The sequence below is a fragment of the Anoplophora glabripennis genome, unplaced genomic scaffold, assembly GCF_000390285.2.
Source record: "Anoplophora glabripennis isolate ALB-LARVAE unplaced genomic scaffold, Agla_2.0 scaffold44, whole genome shotgun sequence".
NCBI lineage: Eukaryota > Metazoa > Arthropoda > Insecta > Coleoptera > Cerambycidae > Anoplophora > Anoplophora glabripennis.
In genome coordinates this window covers 563509-589541 of record NW_019416229.1, presented here as the reverse complement: position 1 = coordinate 589541, position 26033 = coordinate 563509, and the positions used below count along the sequence as shown (strand labels likewise).

Genomic DNA, 26033 nt, shown 5'->3' with positions numbered 1-26033 from the left:
TTCATTAATAATGCTGTTCGAGTCGTTGTGTGTCATTTTGTTTGTTTGTTTTGTTTATTATTAATGAAACCCTTCCTGGAAGTTTTGTTTCCTTTTTGTTTCTTCCAACCTCAGTGTCACCCTATATAGCCAATCACTGGATTACATTCGACGTAAGCAATAAAGGGTAAGTGCCTGAAAACTCATTCTCTGAACATACATTTCTAATTTCCCACGTATTAATTAAAGTATATCTAATGATAATAAACTCCCTTTCGAGAATTAAATAGATAATAATTAATAAAGAAATAGATAATTAATTAAATAACCCCTCAGGTTACACTATTTACCGATCTCAATAAAATTTAGTACAGATAATGTATGATAGTAGGCCTTACATTCCTTAAAATATGAGCTCTAAAGGTTTAACCAATGGTGTACAACTGGACAGGGCTCATTTCCTTTTTATAAAAAAACCTACGTCACTGCATTTTTTACAAGTTATTGTAACGGATATAAATCCGTAAAAAATAAATATGGATTCTAATGCACAAAATACGTAAAAAAGGTAACTTGAATTTTTTCCCCTAGATTCTCCGTTCTCAAGTTATTCATACCAATACAACCCATTGTGGCAAAAACTTCTAACCATAATATTACAAGAATATTTATGTTTATGCTTAAGTTATTTGTAAGCACATCAACAAAATTCTTTACACTCCACCTGTGAGGTAGTGTTTGCTGGGAGTTTGTTCTGGGGGCCTAATCTACTATCTTTACAAATAAGAACAATTTAAATCAAAATAATAATAAAAATATATTTACCAAGCAACAGGAACGAACTATTTATGTTCAAAATGCGAACCACCCACATCGATACATATCCGACATCTTCTATTAATGGAACTAATTGAAGCTAATATCATGTGGTGGTTTTCTTTTCCTTCATTACACCCGTCTCCTGCATTAGTTGTGGTCTTGTATCTGTTGGAGTAAACTTTACTTTTCAGATAACCGTAAACATAGAAGTCCAGGGGGTTTAGATATGGCAATCTGGCTGGCCAAGACACTGGACCCTCTGTACCATTATGGTTGACATTGGCGTTTTCTACCTATCCACCACCCCATATAATTTTCATTAAGCCATTCTTGTATTATTCTCCTAAATTGCGCAGAAGCACCATCCATTTGTATCCAGCTATTTTGTTGTAATGGAACATCCTCTAATAATTCAAACAGATGGTTTTCTAGAAAGTTTAGAAATGACTAGAATTTAGATGGGTTGGCAAGAAGAAAGGTCCACAAACTTTATTGCGAATTATTCCGAGCCATACGTTCACAGAAAATTCGTGTTGAAAAGCTCTTGTCTGAATTCTATGAGGATTTTCTTGATTTTCTGATAAATGTACATTTATTATTATTTTGATTTAAATTGTTTTTATTGTTTTATTTCTTCTTAAGATAGTGGGTTATGCTTCCAGAGGAAACTAAATGAGCCAGAAACTCTACCTCACAGGTGATGTAGAAAGGAGTGTAAATAATTTTGTTGATGTGCTTAAAAATTGCAGTTACTTTTAAACATAAACATATTCTTGTAATATTATGGTTAGAAGTTTCTGACACAAGGGGATTGTATTCGTATGAATAACTTGAGAACGGCGAATCTTAGGGAAAAAATTCAAGTTACCTTTTTTACGTATTTTGTGCATTAGAATATAAATCCGTTACAATAACTTGTAAAACACTCTATAGCGTAGTTTTTTTTTTATAAAAAGGGGGTGCCCTCTATCCAGTTGTACACCATTGGTTGAACCTTTATTAGAGCTCATATCTTAAGGAATGCAAGGCCTACTATCATACATTATCTGTACCAAAGTTTATTGAGATCGGAGATATAAACAAAAAATCTAATTTTTTTAACAACTTCAACATAGGGTGTTCCAGACCCAGATCTATGTTTATAAGGCAAACACCTATTATTTTAAAGAGATCTATCTGCTCTCGAAGTTTCCTGCATAAAATTCGGACCACCCTGTATAAGTGTGTATATTCTTTGGTTTATCTCTCTCGCTTACCTATTTGTTGAGGCGGAGCATATTTGACATATGAGTATATTAGCGTGGTGTAAGATATTTGAACGTGCTTTTTCTTGATGGACGTTATGACTGTCTTATAGAGCCTTCATAAATGATTACAAACCATGTGACCATTAACATTGTTTGTACAGTAATTTTATTTCCTTCACGTTTTTCGTCACCAATACCAACCCTGCAATGTTGATTGCCTAAGGGTGGCGGTCACGTAGCTTGTAAACATTTATGAAGGCTCTGTACATTAATTAAATGTGATTGTAAACGTCATTCCTGTTTTTAGTTAAAATGTATACCTGTGGCATATATCCGACTCTTGGTCCAGGTACACCGCTTCCCCTAGATCCTGGTCTTCCACCCAGAACCCATATTTCCCCCGAATTTAATCTTTTTCTTCCTACTATACAGTGCAATAATGTAGTCTTTCCACAGCCACTAGCACCTAACAGCCCATATCTAAAAAAAAAACAGTAATAAAAAAATTAATATGGATATTTTTTTCCGTAACAAACGTATTCATTACGAAATGGTGAGAGTTTTTCTCGAAAACTTACATGCATCCTTTGGGTACTGTCATGTTGAGCCCATCTAGGATAACGTATGGATTGCTCTTCGTGCCGTACCTTTTGCACGCCCTTCGTACACATACTGCCTGTTGTTTTCGCGAGTGTACCGTGGACATTTGAGCCTTGAACTGCCTTCTTCGCAGTTCTAGGTCGTTGGGACCCTCTGTCATGATGACGATGTATACGGCCTGCAAAAAGTCATTAATTATAAGAGCTATTCAATAATATTGCGAAGAAATTCACGTGGAGATTCAACTAGTCTGCTAAGAGACTGTCAAAACAGGTTTTATAACAGATCTCGCGAATTACGCCGAGTTACATTTATCTATAAAGGATTTTGATTACTTTACCTGGCTACCATGTTTAATGTTAATATTTCAGTGCATTACACTAATAAACCTGAAAGTGCTAAAAGCAACCGCAATGACTCTAGCGGGGACTATTGGTTACCCCTGTTACTTTAAAGTACCCCACATTAGCTTCACATATTTGTAGTAATATTTCTTTGTTCTCTGAAGGATCTGTTAAGACAAAAAGTAGTTAAGAAAATGTCGTTGTATGTCGTCCTATTAATAAATCGCCCTGTATGTCTTGATAATAACTGGTGCGTTTCCCTCCACTTTCATCTCATTTTGATCGCTTTGTATTAGGTAAGTCTGCATTTAAGTCTCACATGAAGTTGAACTTGCTGTGGTATAATTTAAAACTGGTCGCAATAATTCAGATTAAAGGAAAACCAGAAAAGTTCAACAATAAAGAGTAAACAAGGTTAGCCTCGAGTATAAAAAAATCTTAACAGAATAACAGATCTTGAAATAATAAATATCCCTGTCGTTTTAGCAACATTAGTTAATAAACAGAAATTTATGTACGTTGTATAAATGCGTGTGAGGTAAATTCGTGTTTTTTTCGAACCTTGGTATTATGTATTAGAGATTTTTGAGCACACGAAATTGATGTTCAAGGTTACCTATCCTAATTAGTGATTCAAGGGGACCTGCAAAAGGGAAACGTAATTTTTTTTAATTCGGTTCTTTGGTGCTCAAAATAGATCTAGAAGCTACAAGTACCATTTTTTTCATAGATTCTGTCAAAGATGCTTTTCTTTTGATATGAAGTAATAATACACAGCAAATAAAATCAAGAAGGAGGTGGGAAAGTAGTAGTAGTAGCCATTATACAACTCATTTTGACCGTGATCTAATTATTACTAAAACCACTCAAAAGTGGTACGTTATTATGTAAGGTGCAACATTTATTTATAATGAAGCATATACATAATATTCTTCGAAATACCCGCATGAGACGCTTGGCTTGCTTTAGAAATCCAACGAAAGCATTATACAGTGTGGAATAGCAAAATGGAATAAATTCAGTATTTCAATTATTGTACATGGTGATTCATTCTATTTTTAGAGTATGTAGAAAATCTTTACTCTTTTTTAATCCCTATAATATTTCAATTTTCTACTTCTGTGTAACCCATTTTAATTAAATAATAATACAAACCATCAAACAATAACAATGTTGTCATGAGATTACCTGTCACTGTCACGGCCTACCATATATCATTGTCCAAGAGTAATTAGGCATTAGGCCTCTCACGGCATAATTAGTGATATTTAGTTGGAATACCTATACGCATTTTGGACCATATCAATATCCAATATGTCAAAAAACATTACAACTAAATCTGTAAATCTTTACGTAATTGGAAAAAGACAGAAATGCTTCAAAGAAATCTAACATTTACAAGATATCTTATTTTCTTAATAAAAAACGTTATTTTCTTTTATTAATGGTATCTTGCTTATGGTTAGAGATGGACCCAACAAATCCTATATGACTATGCGCGACAGAGAACGTTCTATCCAAATATTTAAAAATATACAGGGTGTTCCATTTAAATTAACAAAGTTAACATCCGCGGCCATTTTGTTTGGACTTCGTTTGTTTTTCTACTATCATTTTCGAAAAATTCATAAAAAATCCTGCAACTTTTATATTTCACATTTTTTTTTTACTCTAAAAACAAAAAAGTTAATGGTGGGGTCAAAATATAGTGAATCACACTGTACATATTTATTAAAAATCCCGAAACACGTCGATTTTAGATTTTGAAATGATATCCTGTAACGTAAAAATTTCATCCCCAAATTCAACCCCCTTTTAGTGGCAGTTGCGTCCCCTAAATTTTTAAATGGAAAGTAGAGGCTTGTGATTCCTACCTTATTTGAAATGTCTTTTTCATTTTTTATTCAAAAATGTTATGGTTTTCATAATTATTGTAAAAATTAACGGTCTGCTTGACGAATTTCACTACAGTAGGTAATCCAAAAAAACTTAATTTCAACGTAGATGTTAAAAATGAGTTCCTTGAACATCTTTTGGCAGCATTTTAATTGTAAATAAAAACCGTTACTGTTCTTCTGAAGTTAGCTATATCGCGTATTTTCACATATAAGTTCAGAAGAACGTGCTGGCCATTCTAGCGATCCTCGCCTCCCTATATTTTTCGATTTGGAAATGTTAAGTTGAGGTATTGCCGAATATTGGATCTAGTGGTGCTCTATCCTGCTGGAACCATTTCACATCGGCTGCAACTTTGCTTGAACAGGATATAGGTTTTCCAAAATTAGCACGACATTATTTTGGAGCAGACGTAAATAATTTTCTCCATTCAAATTACTATCAACGAAAAGGAACCACTGACATGGTCTCCAATTATCCCCGCTCTCTTGACGTTTATCATGGAAGTGAATAGTAAAAGTCAGAAAACCAAACATTTTCTAGTCGGAAAAAAACATATTCTTTGATAACAGAGCCAAATTTGAATTATTTACACTCGACTTACAAGAAGTTGTATCATTAGAGGGTACTTAATTATTTAGTGGTACAATTTGTCTCTTGATGTGACAGTAAATACCGACGTGACTTTTACTGTTATGACATGAATTCTCAAGAGTTTCGTCCTCGTGAAAAACAAAAACCGCGTTGTCGTGACATGGGTTTTGATGTCGCGGCTTTAATTGTGACGGAGTCGAAAAATTTTGATATTTTATTGATATTTCTAGTCAGTGTTATGCACAACATACCGTAAACAACACTTTTTAACACTGTCGTAGCATTGCCTTTTAAAAAACGTTTATAGTTGTTATCTTGTGAATATTGAAGACGAAGCAACAATAAAGAATTCTGTAGAAGAAACAATAAGTTTTGATATAAGAGAATTTCTTAATTAGTAGCTAAAAAAATTGGGACAAAGTACAAGGCTGACTAGTGAGAAATAAAGCCGAAGCGGTTCTTATAAAAAATGGGACTAGTGATGTAAAAATACTTAAAAAAAGAGAGATAAGGGTGCCCCCATGAAAAATGAAACACAGTGTATGTCTCTGTAGTGATCTAATAAAAGTATTTCATATATATACTTCTGTAATCGATCCCTATGTGGTGAAAGTCTAATACTTTCCTAAAAGTTCAGGTATTCCTCAAGGGTCCTCACTTGGACCGTTTCTATTTATTATCTTTATCAACGACATTGCGGAGGATCATAATAAGCAATATCTGTTATACGTTGATGTAAAAATATTTTGTCACATTAACTCTGTTTTGGACTGTGACAACTGGTGCAATAAAAAAAATTACCTTATAATAACAGCAAGTGTATTTGTGTAATGTTATGTCTTTTCAACTAAAAAAAAAATATTTAATTATGTATTGCATGGTAGTGTTCTTAAAGAATCATCTCTTAGTTAATTTACGAATTTCTATTGATCTTGAGACCTCACGATTATTATTTACATTTGTAAGATATAAACTTGAATGTGGTTTAGTTATACGGAAATCAATTTGTGTTATTAGAAAATGTTCAGCGAATATTTTTTTAATCTGTCACATTTCTGCTGGATGGAGTTTATCCTATGCGAGATTTACATACACGGTGTTCCAATTAAAATTTCCCATCTGGAAAGTATCGGAATTAAAAAAAAAACTGAGATCCGTTGATTTTCTTTTCAAGGTGAACACATCATGTCGTAAGTTTTGGTGTCTTGGATGGTACACAATGGCACCCTATGTTGACACCTCATTTTAAAGCTGTTTCAATTCTGTTCACGACGACATACGCCTTTTTAAATTTTGGTTTGATATGACAATAAAATCATCACTAGGTAATAATAATAACTTAAAATAGGTAAAAAGTTGAAGTCATACGGTATGAAGTTTTTGTATTGACAGATAAACAAAAAATAAAAACGCATTTTTTTTATCGAGAAATTGTTGAAATTGAGAAGAATGTTGTCAAATAACGCCCGATATGTTCGTTTGGAAGTGGAGCAAAGATTTTATTATTGCATGGAAGAGGACAGAAACCAATTTGAACACTTAATAAAATAACATCCTTTCATTCATTGATATTTCGTATTATTCTTTACATGATGATTTTATTGTCATATCCAAACCAAAATTTAAAAAGTCATTTGTCGTCGTGAACAGAATTGAAGAAGCTTTAAAATGAGGTGTCACTCAATTTAGGGTGCCATATAAATTACTACTGAAGGTAGTCATCATCCAGCTCTGTTAACATATTTAAATTATTATCAATCTAAGAATTTCAAACGTGAATTCCGAACTAATCTAGAACACAATTTTAACTATTAAGCCAACTTTGTTGAGTTATACAATCCCTTACTGAATACATACTGGTCTGTTTTAAATTATGAGAAGACTGTTGACACGATGTGTGATATCTTTTATAATAAAATATATGAAATATTCGATGCTTTTGTGCCAAGGTATGTTAAATTTCGAAAAAGTAAATATCCTCCCTGGTTCTGGCGTGACATCATTAGTGCTATCAAGCAAAAAGCTAATTTCTATAAAAAATTTAAAATAACTGGAGATGCTATGCACTTGGATAATTTTAAAAGATTGAGAAATAAAATAAAATCTGATATAAAGGAGTCTTAAAATTTATTCATAAAAAAGTCGGAACGCGATATCAAAAGTGACCCAAAACAATTCTGGGATTTATGAAGAAAAAGAAGAAGTACCTACTACTATTAATTCTAATACTAACACGATCACGTCTCTACCTGAAATTGTAAATTCTTTTGCGGATTTTTTTATGCAGTCGTTTTCGCATGACACCTCAATAAATTTGATTTTTCAAAATGAAGTTTGTACGCGCCTACCATTAACATTCAGAACAAGAAGTAGTAAGCGTTATAAAAAAGTTGAAACCTAAATTAACAGCTGGGACGGATATTGTGCCTTCGTTTTTAATTCGCGACTGTAGGTTTGTTTTTAGCAAACCTATACAAATGTTGTTTAATCTCTGTTTAAAATCCAAAACAATACCAAATATTTGGAAAACATCTAAAGTTAGTCCTATATATAAAAAAGGTGACAGATCTGATGGTAATAATTATAGACCAGTGTGAATTATATGTAATTTTTGCAAGGTATTCGAGTTTTTACTTCATAATTCAATTTTTTCTTTAACAAAAAATCTAATCTCACTGTATCAGCATGATTTCTTCAAAGGTAGGTCTACGGTAACAAATCTCATGATTGTTACGCAAGACATTGCTGAATCAATAGATAATGGTCATCAAACTGATGTTATATATCTTGATTTCACTAAAGCACCGCTTAGATCACCATCTTTTGCTCAATAAGCTTTCAGATTTTGGTCTCTCTAATGACTTAATTGGGTTGTTTAAGTCTTATCTTAATTGTCGTACTCAATATGTTGAAATTCGTGGCTTTAAATCAACTCGATATGTTGCTGTATCAGGCGTGCCACAAGGTTCCGTGTTAGGTCCACTGCTATTCAATATTTTTATTAATGACATAGGCCATAAACTCAATGCAAAATTTTTGTTATATGCTGACTGTATTGAACTTCAAAAAAATCTGGAGGTGATTGGGGAATGGTGTACATCAAATGGGCTTCAATTAAACATTAAAAAATGCAATAGTATGTCATTTACTAAAAAAAAGACGCCAACTGCATATCACTATTCACTAAATGGCAATCGTATTTCTAGAGTAGATATGTTTAGGGATTTAGGTGTCCTATTTGACACAAAACTATCTTTTCCTCATCACATAAATACTGCTATTTCTGAGGCATTAAAATCATTTGGTTTTATTGTACGATGTACACGTGATTTCTCAAATTGTGATGTAATTAAGATACTTTACACATCATATGTTAGATCTAAATTGGAATATGCGGCAGTTGTTTGAGCTTCGAGCTATGATGTCTACGCTAACAACTTGGAGGAAATACAGCGGAAGTTTTTTAAATATTTGACATATAAAAGTGTTGGTTTTTATCCCGAGTAGGGTTTTCCACATGATGACTTGTTAAGGAGGTTTAATTTTTCTTCATTAAAAAATCGCAGAGAATACTTTATGTTAATCACATTGTATAAGATAATTAACAATATTATTGATTGTCCTGATATTTTATCAAGATTAAATTTGTATGTACCCAGAACAATTCAAAGGCATTTTAATGTCTTTTATTTACCTACACTGAGAACGAACGCTTTATAATTCTCTCCGTTATATTTAATGTGTGATGTATGTAACAGTCAATTAAATTTTGATATTTTTAGCAGTACTGTGTCAGCCGTTTCCAGAGCATTGATTCATTGAAAACTCTGGTATTTTCTTTTTTTTTCATCATAATCTGTGTTTTTCAACTTTTTTATTGCTATTTTCTTGTTTTGTTAACTTACGTAAGATGTATTTGTGCTTTTTCTTGTATTTTCTTGTCATCTTGCTTTAGGTGTCTTTGCTGGGTTTATATCTGTAAGGCAAGGACTTCTTAAATAAATAAATAAATAAATCAATAAAGTTTAAGGGTATTTTACACCCCTGCCTAAGGGGTAGGTTTCAGAACAATAAAACTTACGCTATCATGTGTCCTCCTTGAAAAGAACATCGACGTGTCTCAGGTTTTTTTGTTTTTTTTTAATACCGATATTTTCCAGCTGGGGCGTTTTAATTGGAACACCCTGTATATTCTATACCCGCTACAACCTACAAAATCCTTCAGTACACTTACTATGCACGGTATTTATATGTAAATTTATTATTAATGACATTTTATACAAGTTCCAATATTTAATTGTAAGTGCAGAAATAATAATTTGTTTGTTACTTTTTGAACGTCGATTAATAAAGTGGTTTTTATGTCAAATATTGATTAATTGTAACAACATTCAAGATTTCGACATTCCTTTTTGTAGTAAATGATGTAACCAATATTTTCCAAACGTACTGTTTTTATTTACATTCTATTTCATTTAACTTTTCCTGTATTTATTTTAAAGTAATTGATTCTTATGTTGTACTTTGAAACCATTCTTATAATTATTTTGCAATTCATTTTTTGTATTATAATTTATCCTTCGATCCTTTATCCCTATCCCTTTTAAATATATTTTATCAACAAATAAACAAATAAAATAACTGCAAGTATAGAATTCAGGTTGATGTTCATCCGGCTGTTGCCCTCTTTTTGAGCACAAATAAGTTTGGGCCAGTTTCAGTTATTCTCAGTAAACTGGCAACGGAATCTACTCTTACTTTTACACAATTTCTTCATCAGTAGCAGTGTGAATGAAAGTTGTACATTATGTAACGGTTACATGTTGTACAGAAAGAGATACATCAGTAGGTCAATGTCAGCAAGCGCCTCCGATATTTTTTCAAAGCAACCTTGGCAATAATAGTTGATAGAAAAGGAAATTTTAGAAATATTTAAATGCGTCAGGGCAAAGTTATTCGTTCTTAAAAGGTTCTGCAAGAGAAATTTATATCGCTCAAAAAATGGTAATTATGACCCCGACTCTAATAAAAATAATCGTCCGGTTCTAAAACGCTTATAATTTATTTATGGTAAACATTTTTATATATCTAGGAATACATTTAAAAACAATTAACTATAATTAATTACACATCAACTTAGCATTCGAATGAATGTTATTGTCACGAAAATACATAAGAACTTTGCCCCCTCGTCAAGACCATAGACAGTCATTATTAATGATTTGAGTTCGATGTTAAAACCACTTATACCTTTGGACGCAGTAAATTTTCGTGACACATTTACCACTATTAAATGCAAAAAGGTGAAATGCAACTAAAACAGTTAAAAATAAAAAAATGTAGTACCTATATGTATATTTGGAAGCTTCTGTTCATACAACGAGAAGTGTATTTAAAAATTTAATTGAAACTATAATTTAAAAACTATCAACAACTTCGTAGGTTGTCCATAGAAATCTTCTATATATTTATAATTTAGAACTAATTTCAAAATAAGTTTTAATTAAACTTAAAAATATTGAGCAAATCAAATGCACCATCATGTTGCTTAATGCAAATGAATGTGAATATGTGGTAATATCCAACAATACTTCGGTAATATTATAGCTTTCACATGTCTATACTAATTTCATAAATGCATATGAAGTGTGAAACTGATTTTTATCACCTTTTTTCGTCTATAATTCAGTTTTTCATATCCATACCTCATGCAGGGCAAGAAAAATATCATCACTTGCTTATTTTAGAAATTAATGAATCGCAGTCTTTTTTATTTGTTGTTGTTTTGCCACCTGAGACAAAATTAAAAAAATATAGTATAGCTTAATAAAAAAACTCAGAAAGAAAAAATTTGCCAAAATTTCTCAAATTCTCGTTTTTTGGTGTAATCTTCGTGCTCGTCTGCTCTCCTCTCCAATATAATTTATTGCATTCACAAGAAATATTATAAATGCAGATTTTTAAATTTTGAAAATCATTATTTGGGTGCGTTTTTCAGTAAACTGTCCGCCAACTAGTCTGAAAAACAGTTTTAATGTTAAATATGTTTCCTATTCTCCTTAATTTTTCCGATAATACAAAAATACATGAAATTTATTTTGCGGATGTAATTTCCTTTTTGTGTTTTACTTTCAATATTCTTAAAAACTCTTTCAACAATTTTCTCAATGTACTGATTGTTTATTCGTATATTTTTTATGAATTTCAATTGTTAAAAATTTCTTCTTTGAAGAAATCAATTGGGTCTACCATATAAACATTTTCTTTACATCAGTAAGATGATGAATTAAAATTTAGATATCTGTTAATGTGAGTTGCTTTCCTATAAACAATTGTTTCTAAAGAATTTCCAATTTTTTAAATTAAAATATTTAGAAAGAATAATACATTATTGTTTTCTATTTGCACAATTAAAAATCTGCTCGTGACAATGTACTTATTGATAAAATTATCGACTATTTTCTTTAATTAAACGCTAAATACATATAAGCCCATTAAGAAAGTCCTGCCTTGATATTCCCTTTTCAGTGTTCAGTATTCATGACTGGACAAAGACTATAATATCGTGACTTGCATTTTGACCGCACCAGAAATACGCGTCCTGAGTAGTAGCCTTGCGGAGTCATGTCATGACAAAATTAACTTCCTACTACTATAGCTTTTTAAAATGTTTTTTAAATATTTGTCCAGTTAGCGAAATAAACTAACTATTTTTGACTTTCATTGTTCTTTTACCGATGTTACAACACGGGAGCTTGTTTTTAAATTCTTCAATCGAGGCTATATTACAAAAAGCTAAAAATTCAAATGTTTCACATGGCTACTTGATTTTTTTAATTATAATTATAATTATATTCACATCTTGGTTATTTATTTATGAAATCCCCATAAATTATACATCGTTGTAAAGAGAATTTCCCCTTTCTTCTAATCAGGCAAAAATTCAATATGGCGTCCATAAGAAAAACAAAAGGTCAGCATACATTTTTAAAGATACGTCAATACTTACAGCAAAAATCGATTCCTCACATCATTTAATATCAGACTATATATATTTTTGTCCAAAAATTTTTAAAAACAAGTGAAATACGACTAAAAAAGTACGTGTAAGCTTTAGAAAATTTTCAATTTTTTTACTTTACCAGTGGCGGAGAAAATAGGGTTGCTTTAATAAAAAAATTTAGTACGTTACTGGCTTTAAATTAAAAAAAAACAATAATTTTTGGATTCTCCGNTATATATATATTTTTGTCCAAAAATTTGTAAAAACAAGTGAAATACGACTAAAAAAGAAATAACATAAAATCGGTTTTCTTCGAATATCTTCGGAACTTGTTAAGAATTTTTTTAAATTTAAAAGCGGATCCGTGATCGTCATAAAATTCTGCAGATTTTTTCCCATTTAACCATTTCTGTATCTCTTAAAATAAGAAAGATACCAGTACTTACAGGAGAATTAAAAAGTTGTAACCCCGTGTATACAGGGTGGTTCATTTTTTTTATCAAACTTCATGAACCAGTACATCATCAAAAGTAATGTTAGTTTGCTAAATAAAATATACCCGACAAATGTTTACTTTTTGAGCACTGGAAGTTTCCCGAACAAATTTTTTTCCGAATTTTTGTGTAAGTGATGAAATTTCACCTGTACAATTTTTATAAATGATTTGGCACTGTACGTGTAAGCTTTAGAAAATTTTCAATTTTTTTACTTTACCAGTGGCGGAGAAAATAGGGTTGCTTTAATAAAAAAATTTAGTACGTTACTGGCTTTAAATTAAAAAAAAACAATAATTTTTGGATTCTCCGTTTAATTTAGGACAAAACAATTATCCTTCTAAGTTTTTCGCAACTATTACCATTTTGAAGTAAAATTTATTTACTCATTACTGTACAATACTCGTGGACATATAAGGTACTATGTGAATTTATTATTTATCATGTTATTGCTTTACTTGCCTAAACATAATTTACCTAATTCTAATACAAGTGTCAATAAAAATACGCCTTCGATATTCTTCAAGATTGTTTGGCGTTGCTATTGCAATTTCCGTAAATGTATACCAATTATTAAAAATCTAGCAACTGGCAAATAATACGTACTTGTAACGGGTGAAACTTCATCACTTACAGGAAAATTCGAAAAAATATTTTTTTTTTTCGGGAAACTTCAACGTGCTGTATCTCAAAAAGTACATATTTATTGGTTATAGTATATTTAACAAATTAACATTATTTTTTGATGATGTATTGGTTCTTGAAGTTTGATATAAAAAAGTGGACCACCCTGTATATATAATATATCTGCAGATATAAATTTAAAAAGTTTTTACTTCAGTGGAAGGGTTGATCCTATCAAATAAAGAAAATAACTGATAATGCCACAAGTAAACATTTACAATGTCACCTATGTATGTAGTTGTTGCACCATATTATATTTATTGCTTATTTTGCATTTAGTGTTCTATAGCGTTCTCGCATTTTCTTTGTCGTAAATATTACTTCCTGTTTCTTCTGTGTTTTTTTTTGGATATATCATTGTGCATGTATATATGAATATTTCACTATGGCTCATATGCAAATACTATAGCTAATTGTTTAGCCAAATAATTTAGCAACAATATATAATTTACTAATACATCAATCTTTTTGTACCAGGGTTATTGTTAACGATTTTATTCTAATACGAAATTAGTGTAATTTGTTTAGTTTTTACAGCCAAGAGATTAGAATTTGCATATTGTATGTGCTCTACCAGTGTTTATAGTTAAAAATAAGAACTCAATTAACAGTGATGGATAGAGGTAAATAAAAATGTACAATATAAAAGTTTTTAACAACGAGAATTCATTACTGCTAAGTACTAAGTTATCAATGATTGTCTGTAATTGTTCATTATCGACGGTAACTGTGTTTTTTTTTTTCGTTACAGAACATGAGACACACAGTTAGGGTTACCAGATCTATTTCATGGCAGACCCGGAGAAATTGATGCCAAAAAAAAAAGGTCTTAGAAAATCTGGGAGTCAAATTGTTTTCGAAGCAATCGATCTCTAAAAAAAAATGACGTACTCAGGAAATATCTACTTCGTGACACACCTGCAGCGGAAAATATTTGAACGATGGAATCAGGAAATACGGAGAAGAAATGACGATTTTTCCAGGAAACCCGGAGAAATGACATGTTAACCCGGAGCCCGAAGATGTACCATCAAAACCCGAAGACTCCGGGTCAAACCAGGAGATCTGGCAACCCTAGACACAGTACAAATGTTACAAGTAGTGACAGGAATTGCTTATTGCTTAAAATCATTGCGTTGTTGTAAGATTTGATTGAATCGACTTGTGTACCTAAGTATTTACGTGTATACAAGAGGTTTTGCATAAATGATGAAATAAAGAAGTTATATATTACATTATATTTATTATTTCGTATTTACATTATGGAGATATTTCAGATTTAGTCATTCTCTGCACGTCACTGAATTTAAATACTCGCCTTCCTCACCTTGTTTAAATACCTTTCAGAACTGTTTATTCCGTATGCTTTTAAAAGTAATTGACACTCAGTGAACAAACATGTAATAAAAACACAATTATATATATATTTACATATTAGTCATTTTTTCTTTTTTTATTTTTTTATCAATTTACTCGGATATTGTATTGAAATATGAACATTTTTCGATCTTTTTATTAAGAAATCAACATTTTCTATTGTGTTTATGTGTTTGATATCAGACTATAGACTTTCCACGTTAATATGCTGTCAGTCAATTTAAATACACCACTAGGTATAGGTGCTTATGATATTATTAGAATGTTAGTTAGGGTGGCTGCATTGTGGTACAGGATTGGCTGTAGACAGGGTTTTCTTTTGTGTAATTTTATTCAAACAAACACAACCGTTGCCTTCTTATAACTCCACTCGTTACATTATAATATAAGTATGTATATGTAGTAAGTATTTGCATGATAGTATGAAACAAAAAGGGGCAGTGTCTATTTTTCTACACTAAACGTATGGAACTTACCATAAAATATATAAAGTCCGTAGAATATTTGTTGAGATAAGAAAAAAATAAGCCAATAAAGTTCTGTTATCGGAAGACTAACAATTTACCGCGATAGGGGTGTGCCTTGAAATTTTCCGCGTTACTTTCGGAATATTAAAATATAAACACGATACTCTTACGATTACAATTACACTGAAAATGCACAGGACGGTACACTTACGAAGAAACACGCATTCGTAACTGTAAAACAAAGTAAGTATGCACTGCAAGCTGCTGTGGTGAACGCCACGTCGCCAATCTCTTTCTACCTCGGGTGTCGAACGCTGTTAATTCCAAGAAAGTGACGCAGGGGTCTTCTTGGAATCTCAACAAATATCGGGGACTGTAGGTTTAGTACGTAATAATTAGTACCAGCATCAGCTACTTCACATTTTAGTAATCCATCCGAATATCCGCGTTATTGTACAGTAACACACATGTATATGTCTGCCTCTGATCTGAAGCTTCCCATCGATCAATTTATTCAATACGTATCTAGCGATGTACTAATGCCTTTGACGCTTTGCTTGGTCGATTATATGACACGTGTTTTTTGTGGCAGTCATTAGCATTGTGTATTGTGAACATAGAGCGGCACACGGCCTGACTACAGATTTATTTTATGTCTGCTACTACAACGCGTATTGCGGCTTAGGTACTAGCATAATATAGACTACAACTGTTCATTTATTTGATTGTCGCCACAAAGTTTCCGATGTCTACTTATATCCATTATTATGTAAATGGCGAAATGCCTTGCGCTTATTTCTAGAAAATTAGTACAGAAAGAAGTACCATCATTATATCGTAGAAATGGTCGTTACAACCAGAGTGAAGTAAATTGCACAATCAACAACCATGCTTAAATATCACGATTGCTCTTTAACGTAAAGGCTATTTTCGAATTATAGGTTCAATACACTATACATACTATTCCATCTGTTATGTTTTCGTTAAGATATGGACGTGATTTGCACCACAAACTGTGTGTGTGTGTGTGTGTGTAAAATTGTCGCTATATCTAATAAATGATTTGATTCAAACCTCTAAAATTATGATAATTTTTTATATATTCAAATAAAATTGTTCACGTTCGGGAATATAAAGCAAGGTGGACGAGGCAATTTGCTAAGGTTATTGTTACCTCAAATTCATGTCGGCTATAAAATTTTACCCAAGTTAGTATAATTTATGATTTACTTGCATAATACTCTGGTATTTCATCGCATGTACCTGCAGTAGGTAAGGTCAAGCAAGAATTTTTCTGCCTTGGTAGAAAAATGTAAAAAGCCCCATATTTAATAATGGAAATTATAAGATTTTGCGAATTAAAACAAATTTTGAATTATGTCTACTATTGCTTAGATTGTAATTGTTGGCATAATCATAATAGTCATGTTACAACAAATCCACTGACCCAGTTTGCTTGTAGCAAAACAAACATTGAATAACGACACCAGAGAAAATAGCTCCTTTGCTACTGGAACACTATTGTTTTATTATTTCTGCCAATTAACGCTTGCACCGTAAGCAGAAATATTCGGGTATATTAACAGTTTCATGACTATTTTGAAATTTGTTAACCAACACAGAAAATTATGAAATAGTTTGCTTTATATTTTTAGTGATTAAATACATCGGAATTTTAATAATAGTTCATTATTATCAGCCAATTTTTCCTTTAAATATACTAACAAATACCTACATATACGAGTATACAAAAATTTATAGAAGCAAGTTCACATTTCAAGTGTAGCTTCCTTAAGTGGAAATTAACTGTTGTAGATTAATACAATTTTACTTCCTAAAAGTATTTATTATTTTATTTTTTTATAAAACAGGGCAACTAAAACGTAAAGAGGGCTAAAAATACCTGAAACAGGTTTTGTTTTTTCATTTTTTTTTATTGTTAGGCTTAATAAGTAAACTTGATCGGTTTGCTAAATGTGTAACTATTTCACAATTTTTTTACTAACTTACTAACATCTCTATTCAAATGTCAACACCTACAGAGGAGATTTACAATGAAAGTTCACAAAACAATATTTAGAGGCCCGTAACTCAGTAGACATTGGACATTTGAAAAGAGCAAAGCTGGTCTGACTTTTTCTATCTAGGAAAAAACAGCAAAGAACAAAGTTATAGCATTTTTTATTGCGATATGTCGGAAATATACAAAAAAACAATAGACTCTTGCGTTTCGATGATATGAACCAAACTTCTGTTTTTTTTTAAGTGGAACATCCGGTATATTTGTTGCTTTTGTTGGAATCATCTCTATTTTCTGATTAAAATATATACATGTTATACATGTTATATATTTGCATTGACACCTTGCATAAGATTTTGGTTTATTTACTGACCCTCCAGAACGGATAAGATTGCGACGGAATCGGCGAATCGGTATTTATTTATGATTTTCCGCTATTAGAACTAGACAGATCTTTAAATATTTTATTAAGAAAAACGTACTAGAAATGGTGTTTTATAATAACTTTATCGTGTTCTAGACAAAGTACATTTTTTAAATACATTTTACTTTAAAATGTTATTTTATAATCTCCAAGACCAATTTGACTCAATGTAGTTCTTTCTATGTGGAATGCTGAAAGATGAAGTGGGTAATAGAGAATAAAAAACCTTCCATGGAATACAAATACATCCTTTGTCTGGAACAGGATCAAGGTAATATGTTTTTTGTTATAAAGAATTTAATGAATTTCTTAGTAAATTTAACAGTTAATAAAACATACCAACGCAGCTGTTCCATGCAACCTTGACTATATATGCAGGATCAGTAAATAAACTAAAATATAGTGCAAACTATCAAAGCAAATATGTTACACGTATATTTTAAAAAGAGGGGAATCGGGATTTGAAAAACCAAAGGTTTGGTCTGTATCTTCGAAATGCAAGAATCAATTGCTTTTTATACATTACTTTGAAATCGTAAGAAAATTCCAAAAACATTAGTATTTAATTAGACTAGAAGTATATCTTTACAGTAACTACATTTTTCTAAAATCTCTACTAATAAAAAAATGTACCATAAAGCAAAATACTGTGATGGATATTCTTAGCGACGTGTGTTTTGTGTTAAGTAAGAAATACCTATGTCAATATTCCTTCGGTCTTCGGCTAGGTACTTAAAAACTTGCCTGTACCAAATTTCATTAAAATATATTAGTCCAGGAAAATTAGCATTTCACCTCGGAATTGGATAAAGAAGGTTCGATTTTGATGAGATAAAGTGCGTTCTCTTCGTAATTGCATGTAGGTCAAAGTCTACAACGTCTCATGCGGCGCTAATTTGTTTATTTATTAATAATCAATTATTATTAACAAATTAGCGTATTTCGGATATTACGTGGGTTGGAAAAGGCCAATTTTGATGCGGTAGAGCCCATTCTTCTTCTGATTAGTTGNAAGGGCGAAATGGGCGTTGACTATTAGACGCCTTCATTATAGCCATCCTTGTCTATCACATGAATTTCTATGGCTTACTTTATCGCTCTCACGTAACTTCTGATAGACCATCGGTACATTCCTACACTGTATACAAACTCGGGCTGTTATCTGTGAGCTGGACGATAAAAGTCTGATTTTTATGGAATAAGTCACTTTGATCATCATCCGGGATATTCTAAAACCGTTAAGGTCCGAATGATCTTCGTTTGTTTCTTTTTACTAATTAATCATTAAAAAAATTACACGTGCAATCTGTAACTAAGACTTAGAATGGATAATTTTTAATCAAAGAGAAGTGGATAACATTTATTCATAATGATTCATGTTCTATATGGTCTTCAGCTTTTTGAGAATTCACTTCCTGCATTAGGGTCTTGAACTTTCTATATAAAACCACGTTCATCCCGTCCAAATCGGCTAGTCCTACTCCCGACCGCAGATATCACGTCTAATTTGTTTATAACAATCAAATAAAAACCGATAAACAAATGAAGATCGGTGGGGGTCCTTTACAGTTAAAGTACAACTAATAAGAAGAAGAATGAGCTTTACCGCATCAAGATTGGCCGTTTCCACCCCACGTAATATCCGAAATACGATTATTTGTTAATAATAATTGATTATTTATAAATAAACAAATTAGCGCCGCATGAGACGTTGTAGGCTTTGATGTACATGCAATTACGAAGAGAACGCACTTTGTCCCATCAAAATCGAACCTTCTTTATGCAATTCCGAGGTTCGGCCCTATTTTCGTCTAATTTTCCTGGACTATATAAAGAAGCGTAACTTTACTGAAATAACTTAAAAATCTATATCCATATATTTTCGATCAAGGAAGGTGTTGAGGTGTCCATTAGTTTCCAAATACCCTGTACACAATATTTTACACAAAACGGTCCAACAATACAAAAGTATTTGTTAAAATATTTATTAAATACTAAAACTTAGATTACAAGTACATTAAAAGAACATTAAAATAATCATACGCCCAATTAACACAGACATGAATTAATATTATCAGGCGCTGTAACTTGTAGTTAGGATTCGCGTAGAGAAGTACATATATAAATGCCTTATTATCGTGAAAATACTTTGTTGGTTTTGATATGCAACCACCGGAACGTAGAAATTACTTTAAATTTGGCATATGAAGTAAATATCACACAAACTACCCCTTTAACTTGAAAATTGCGTTTAAAGTAATTTTCCGATAAAAATATCAGTATTTGTGATTCAACTGGATGGTTGTAATGTGACTTTAAAGTTAGTACCACATTGTTGACTTTAATTGCAACTATAATATATACCACAGGAGAACACATTAAATTAACAGACACATTCAACGAAAAACATGTTACCAAAATGTAGCAAAAATTACTTTCAAGTGGTAAAATTACCATTTATTTGTAACAACCACCTTCTAACGTCATTTTTTCGGTGACAGTCATCGGCAACAGTACAGAGCTTTCATAAATGTTTACAAGTCACGTGACCGCTGAGCTTAGGCGATCCAACATTGGTAATGGCAATGAAAATTCCCTAAATGTTGGCGTCGCCAATGTTAATGATTCGTTTACAATGAACAATGACAAACCATCGCGTCGACGAAGATAATGCGGTCGCTGATTGGTTGAATAGTATCTACCTCGTGAAAAATTACACCAATCGCAGCCGGGATTTTACCGAAATTTAGTTGCCAACATGAAGGAAATAAAATTAATGTTCCATACAAAATTACTGGTCTAGCTTGTATTTATTTATGAACGCCCTATAAAAACAATTTTGAATAAAGCATGTAAATTAAAGGATTTCTAACTTTTTTATGAATTTTATAGAAAAGATATTTTATCCAAACAATAATTAAAATCGAAATAAATGTCACAGATACATTATTTCTATTTTATTATTGGTTTGACAACGTTTTTGCTATTAACATTTTCTGATTTGTACGAGCGAATTAATTTTCATAAAAAATTTTCAAATTGTTATACGCTTGGAAATTTGTTTACACTCAAGACGGCGTTGACCGTGCTATTGTAAAATTAAAACATTAGATTTTAAAGTAACAAATGGAAGTTAAGATATTTACAAATACAGAGCTATAAACAGTTTGAGCTTTAACTGGAAGGCATCAAATTGATGCTAGAAAAGCAACGAGATATAATAGGTCTGTTCCTGCAGCAGATGAGGGCTGATTTGAAACCATCAGAGAATTTGACCAACTGATTCGTCACCCTAGACCCGCTGAAAGAACTTAAGTGACCGAGTATATCTGATAATTTGAAAACAGTTTGACACTGTTGCAGAAACAAATCTATTGTTATCCACTTAAAAAGGAACATTTACATTTCTGTGAGTTAGCAGTTTCATAGTTGTTACCCGTTACTTTAAAAACAGTGGCAAAATCAGTTCTAAAAATGTTATGGGACCTATTTAACTGCCAAAAAATAAATTTCGTCTATGGCGAATAAAATATAATAATTTGGTTTGGTTTAATTAGAATATTTCTTAGTATGTTGTTAGATATTACCTAAATATAAAATACATTTATTAAACTATTAACTCTTGATCTTATTTAACATCATTCAAATATTTATCGAATATATTTGACCAAACTGATCCGTACAAAAGGTTTTGAACAATACCTACATTTTTTAATGTAACTTTTTTGGAACGCCCTATATATTTCTTCTCTTCCTTCGGTTGCCTCAGATCAATAGTTACAAATCGCGCGTAATGACAGTGACTAATAAATAATGTAATGTATCAGTCGATGGACAATGTGACGCAGCTATTTCTAGGTTAAAAAATTGCGTAACTTCTCACCTATATCGATTAATAAACAAAAAAAAATTGTCCTTAGCACTTCAATTGACAAAGTATAATTATTAACAATTATTGTTTTTACGTTCGCGGTAGCGAAGACCGCTCACATTTCATCAATATGTAATTAAGGTGCCTCTGAAAAAGTGTAAAACAAAAAATTCAGTTACCTAATACTGCTGGATTACAAATTAAAAAAAAGAACTATGCTTTGGTCAAAGGTTCAGTCTCTAAATTTCAAGGTGAATAAAAATATTTTAAATATAGATTATTATATGCAGCTGTTGACTAGGCAATGGTCACATTTACAAAATGTAAATGATAAACTTTTGTCAAGGTTTGACATGCATTTGAGAAGTAATATGTGCCCAGAACGCTTCAGGAATAATTAATTTCTGCATACCTGAGTTTTAATGACTCCTTATGTCATTAAGTAATAGATATACCTATTAGGTATTAGATAAATTATTAGTCTAAGTTTCATGGCTATCCAAACTCCAATCATCTTATAGATATATTTGAGAAAATATTAGTTTTATTCTCAAACGAAGCGTTCTAGCGACTATTCTTCACAATCCTTTTTTATTTTGACCATCTGAATTTTATGTTTGTTCAATTAATACCGTGTGTTCGAATAAAAATAAAAGATGGACTACGAGTAAAATATGCCTAATCATAAAAATAAGACATTTTTTTGATAATATTTTAAAGTAAAATATTGCCATAACATTTTATGTTAAGTATTTTTTTTAATTTGGTTCATTTATTATTAATAATAAAGATTTGTCAATTCGGAAAAATTGGGAAAAACTATGCTTTTTCCGTTAAAAAAGGGAAAATTGTAAAAAATGGAAAATTGAGGAAACTTCAACTAAAATCAATTCAATAAATACCTATTATTATTTATTATTAAGGGAAAAGTTTATATCCGCAATTTTCTATCAAGTATAAAACAACTGACAATACAATCAAAATAAGGAAAGAAAAACCGTTCGCTGAATTTTGCAGTCCTTTTGAACATACAGAAAATCGTGTACGATACTGTAAACATATTCGCACCTCGCAGAATAATTTTAGGAAACTATTAACACATGACACATGCATTAATCACAATTTTTGAGTATTTTTACAAATTTGCTGGACAAAACAGGAAATGTACATTTCCTAATGTTTACATGATCTCCGTGATCTTTCAATGCGAAAAATTAGAGGAACTTCATGGAGTATATACTTGTTCTTCATCATCTTACTAAAAGTGGGATTTCTCCTCTATAAAACACCAGCCTTATAACATTTTTCCAGATATATTTTGCTGGAATAACCTCATATTATATATAAGCTTAAGCACAACTTAACAAAAAGTAAATATAATTTATTTAAAACAACAAAAAGAAACCAATCTATATTGCTCATGAAAAGAAATAAAAATTTAGTTCCTTATAACTAAAAAAATATTTCATTTAAGTTTTTAAACAAAATTGGCTTCTTCTAAAAGCGGAAATAGTTTGATGATTTTTTTTATTAAAATGCTTTTTAAAGGTTTGTTTTATATAATAATAATATATTATTTATAGCGACTATATGACGGATTTTAACAAAAAGTTTTTTTATTTCGAATGTTTAGTTTTTATCGAATATTTCTGCAAAAAATATTTCAGACGCCTAATTTTCCCGGAAATTTTAGATCTGTAATTGATAACAAACAGAATTTATAAAAAAAAGAACGTTCTAAAGCCATAAAGGGTTTAAATAACTGTATCGACACTATTTATGACTTTTCAAAAAGTTAAACATTAAATTTTTATAAACGGAGATAAGTGTAGGAACAACATATTATCTCAAAATAGACCTGTCCATCTGATTCTGATTTCATATGAATAAAGTCGTTTATTTTTTATATTATTAAATAAATCATAATCAATATTATAATTTGAATTTGAATTTTCAATTTTTTAATTTTTATAGGTACTTACAAATATAGAAAACATAACTTCTTTTCAAGTTCAATTCCTGTTTCGTTTATATTCAAAGTAGGTACATTTTATTAAGGAAAAAATTAATGTGTTTTGTCTCTCCTAAATATTTCATGTTTTCGATTTGGAACAGGGGAACATTTTTGTAACATTATTTAATTATCTATTATAATGGTTTATAGTACTTTGGAAAAATTAGAAATAAAACAATTACAATAAGTTTTGCTTATCATAAGGTTCGTTAAATCTTTAGACTTTTAGAATTTTTATGATTTTTAATCGAAGGTGCAGTTAGTAATAATTGTACGAAATTCCAACGTAGATTTGTTTAGTTTCAGTTAAAAGGGGTCTATTTCTAAGAAAGTTGGTTCTTCTTTGAGGAATCGGCACATATTAAATTCATATTGAAAATGTTGGCTTTGTTAAGTATGAAACATTTTGCCGACCTTAAAAATTATAATGTACGTGTAGATTTTAACTGGTATTCTTTTTAATTTTGATTTAAGTTAATTGAATATTTAATCAAAAGGTACTTGTTATAATATTTTTAAGTAGAAAAGAAAATTTCGAAAAAGCCAAATATATTTACATTTACCTCGATATATTTACTTTGAAATTTCTTCTCATTTTGTATCCTATCCTAATATATTTGTGATCTAACAAAATTTAAATTTAAAACCTAAAAAATAGTATTATAATTATCACCTCTTAAAACCTGATTCGCCCAGATTACAGTTAAAGATCATGGCAAACGCAAAGGGTCAGTGTAATAATTAATTCGAAATCAGTTCGGTCTAATATATTTTTTTTGTTTTTTTCACAATATTCAACGCCGAGATACATCTCGGTAAGGCAGGATTTCCATATTTACTATACCATACTGATGAAAAGTTTATGTAAACATGGGCCCTATGTTTACATAAACTTTTCATTTTATTTTTATACAAGAAAGCGTCATAGTTTTGAAATATCCTGTATATGTTTTTATATTTACTGGTTTTATTGCAACTTATAACACATATCAAAAAACGGAATTTAAAAGTGCAACAAAGAGGAAAGTGATAGAATACAAAAATGTTTCTTGGTTCTTACGAAGAATTGATATAAAGGAAACTGATATAAGTGGTTAAATCAAATAAAGTCTTCCGTTCTGTTAAATTTGTATTACATTATTTTTCGTGTGAAAATTTCCCTTTGACTCACCTTCCTTGTACATCCAGGGAATTTTCAATTCATCATTTCTATAGAAGTAGAACATTTATTTTTTGAAATTACAAAAATATTTTGTTATAAGAACTAATTACACTTTATTTAACATTCATGCAAGTATGAGGCATTATAAGAACTCACCTTTAACACACAACAATAAAATCTCCAATACGAGATCACTCACAGTACACTCACATGGAACTTTTTAGCATTTGCTCACCTTTGAGTGATTCGCGTGTTATTGTGAAGCAATTCCGAATTTTTAGCCAGAAACCGCCTTCAACGGTGGGGAAGATCCTACCTTGACTAAACGACCGGCGCGACGAGTTGATATGCCGCGGAACGTCGAGACCCCATCAGGATGACCCTCGCCGTGGATGGCCTCCCTCTTTGTTTCGGAAATTTTGAAGGAGAGTCGCCTAAAATCAACTGTATATCTCCCAAGGGATGCAAACGAAACATAAGAACGGATGAAACTCCGGAAAAACGTGTTAGATCTTGATGCGTAATTTTTTTATTGAAAAAATCAAGTAGACCTTGACAAAATTTAGTTGTTTTGAGTTACAATAAATAACCTTTGGGTAGATTTACAGATACTAGGTAAATGCTGTAGATTATTTTTGAAAAACACATTTAAATTGATGATTACTTATTTAGTTGTCTATTTAGTACAGTCATTTATTGAAGCTGAAAATTAGCTATAACCTCCGAATTCTTTGAAACTGCATGAATTTGCATGAAAATTTAGAATAAGGCTCATCTTAGGCTCAAGTTCAAAAGTGACATAAGCTCGATTGACGCTTTTTGTTTATTTACCCCTAATTCAAAAAAATTTAAAAAATTAGGTTTTAAGCATTTTATTGAAAAAAATCTTGTTTAAGCACAAAGATTAAATAATGTTCCATGTTCTCGAACGTGTTTTATGATATATTTGATCTTTTCGACCCTTTATTTAACCCTTAAAAACTACTCCTATGCAAAAATAATGATAAAAAATTACTTTTTAAAGATTTGGGATGATTA

At 30.9% G+C, this 26033-nt stretch overlaps 1 protein-coding gene across 1 annotated transcript in view; it reads right to left on the bottom strand.

The window, feature by feature from the left end:
- LOC108917696 (ABC transporter G family member 20) overlaps positions 1 to 25337 on the bottom strand; it is a 49615-nt gene extending 24278 nt beyond the window's left edge. Inside the window, exons 1-3 of the mRNA XM_018724433.1 lie at positions 25152 to 25337; positions 2624 to 2823; positions 2366 to 2525 (exon numbers count right to left, since the gene is read on the bottom strand). Of these exons, the coding sequence (XP_018579949.1) occupies positions 2366 to 2525; positions 2624 to 2805 (342 nt within the window). The 5' untranslated portion in view covers positions 2806 to 2823; positions 25152 to 25337. The remainder of the gene's footprint in view (positions 1 to 2365; positions 2526 to 2623; positions 2824 to 25151) is intronic.
- Between the last annotated feature and the right edge of the window lie 696 nt (positions 25338 to 26033).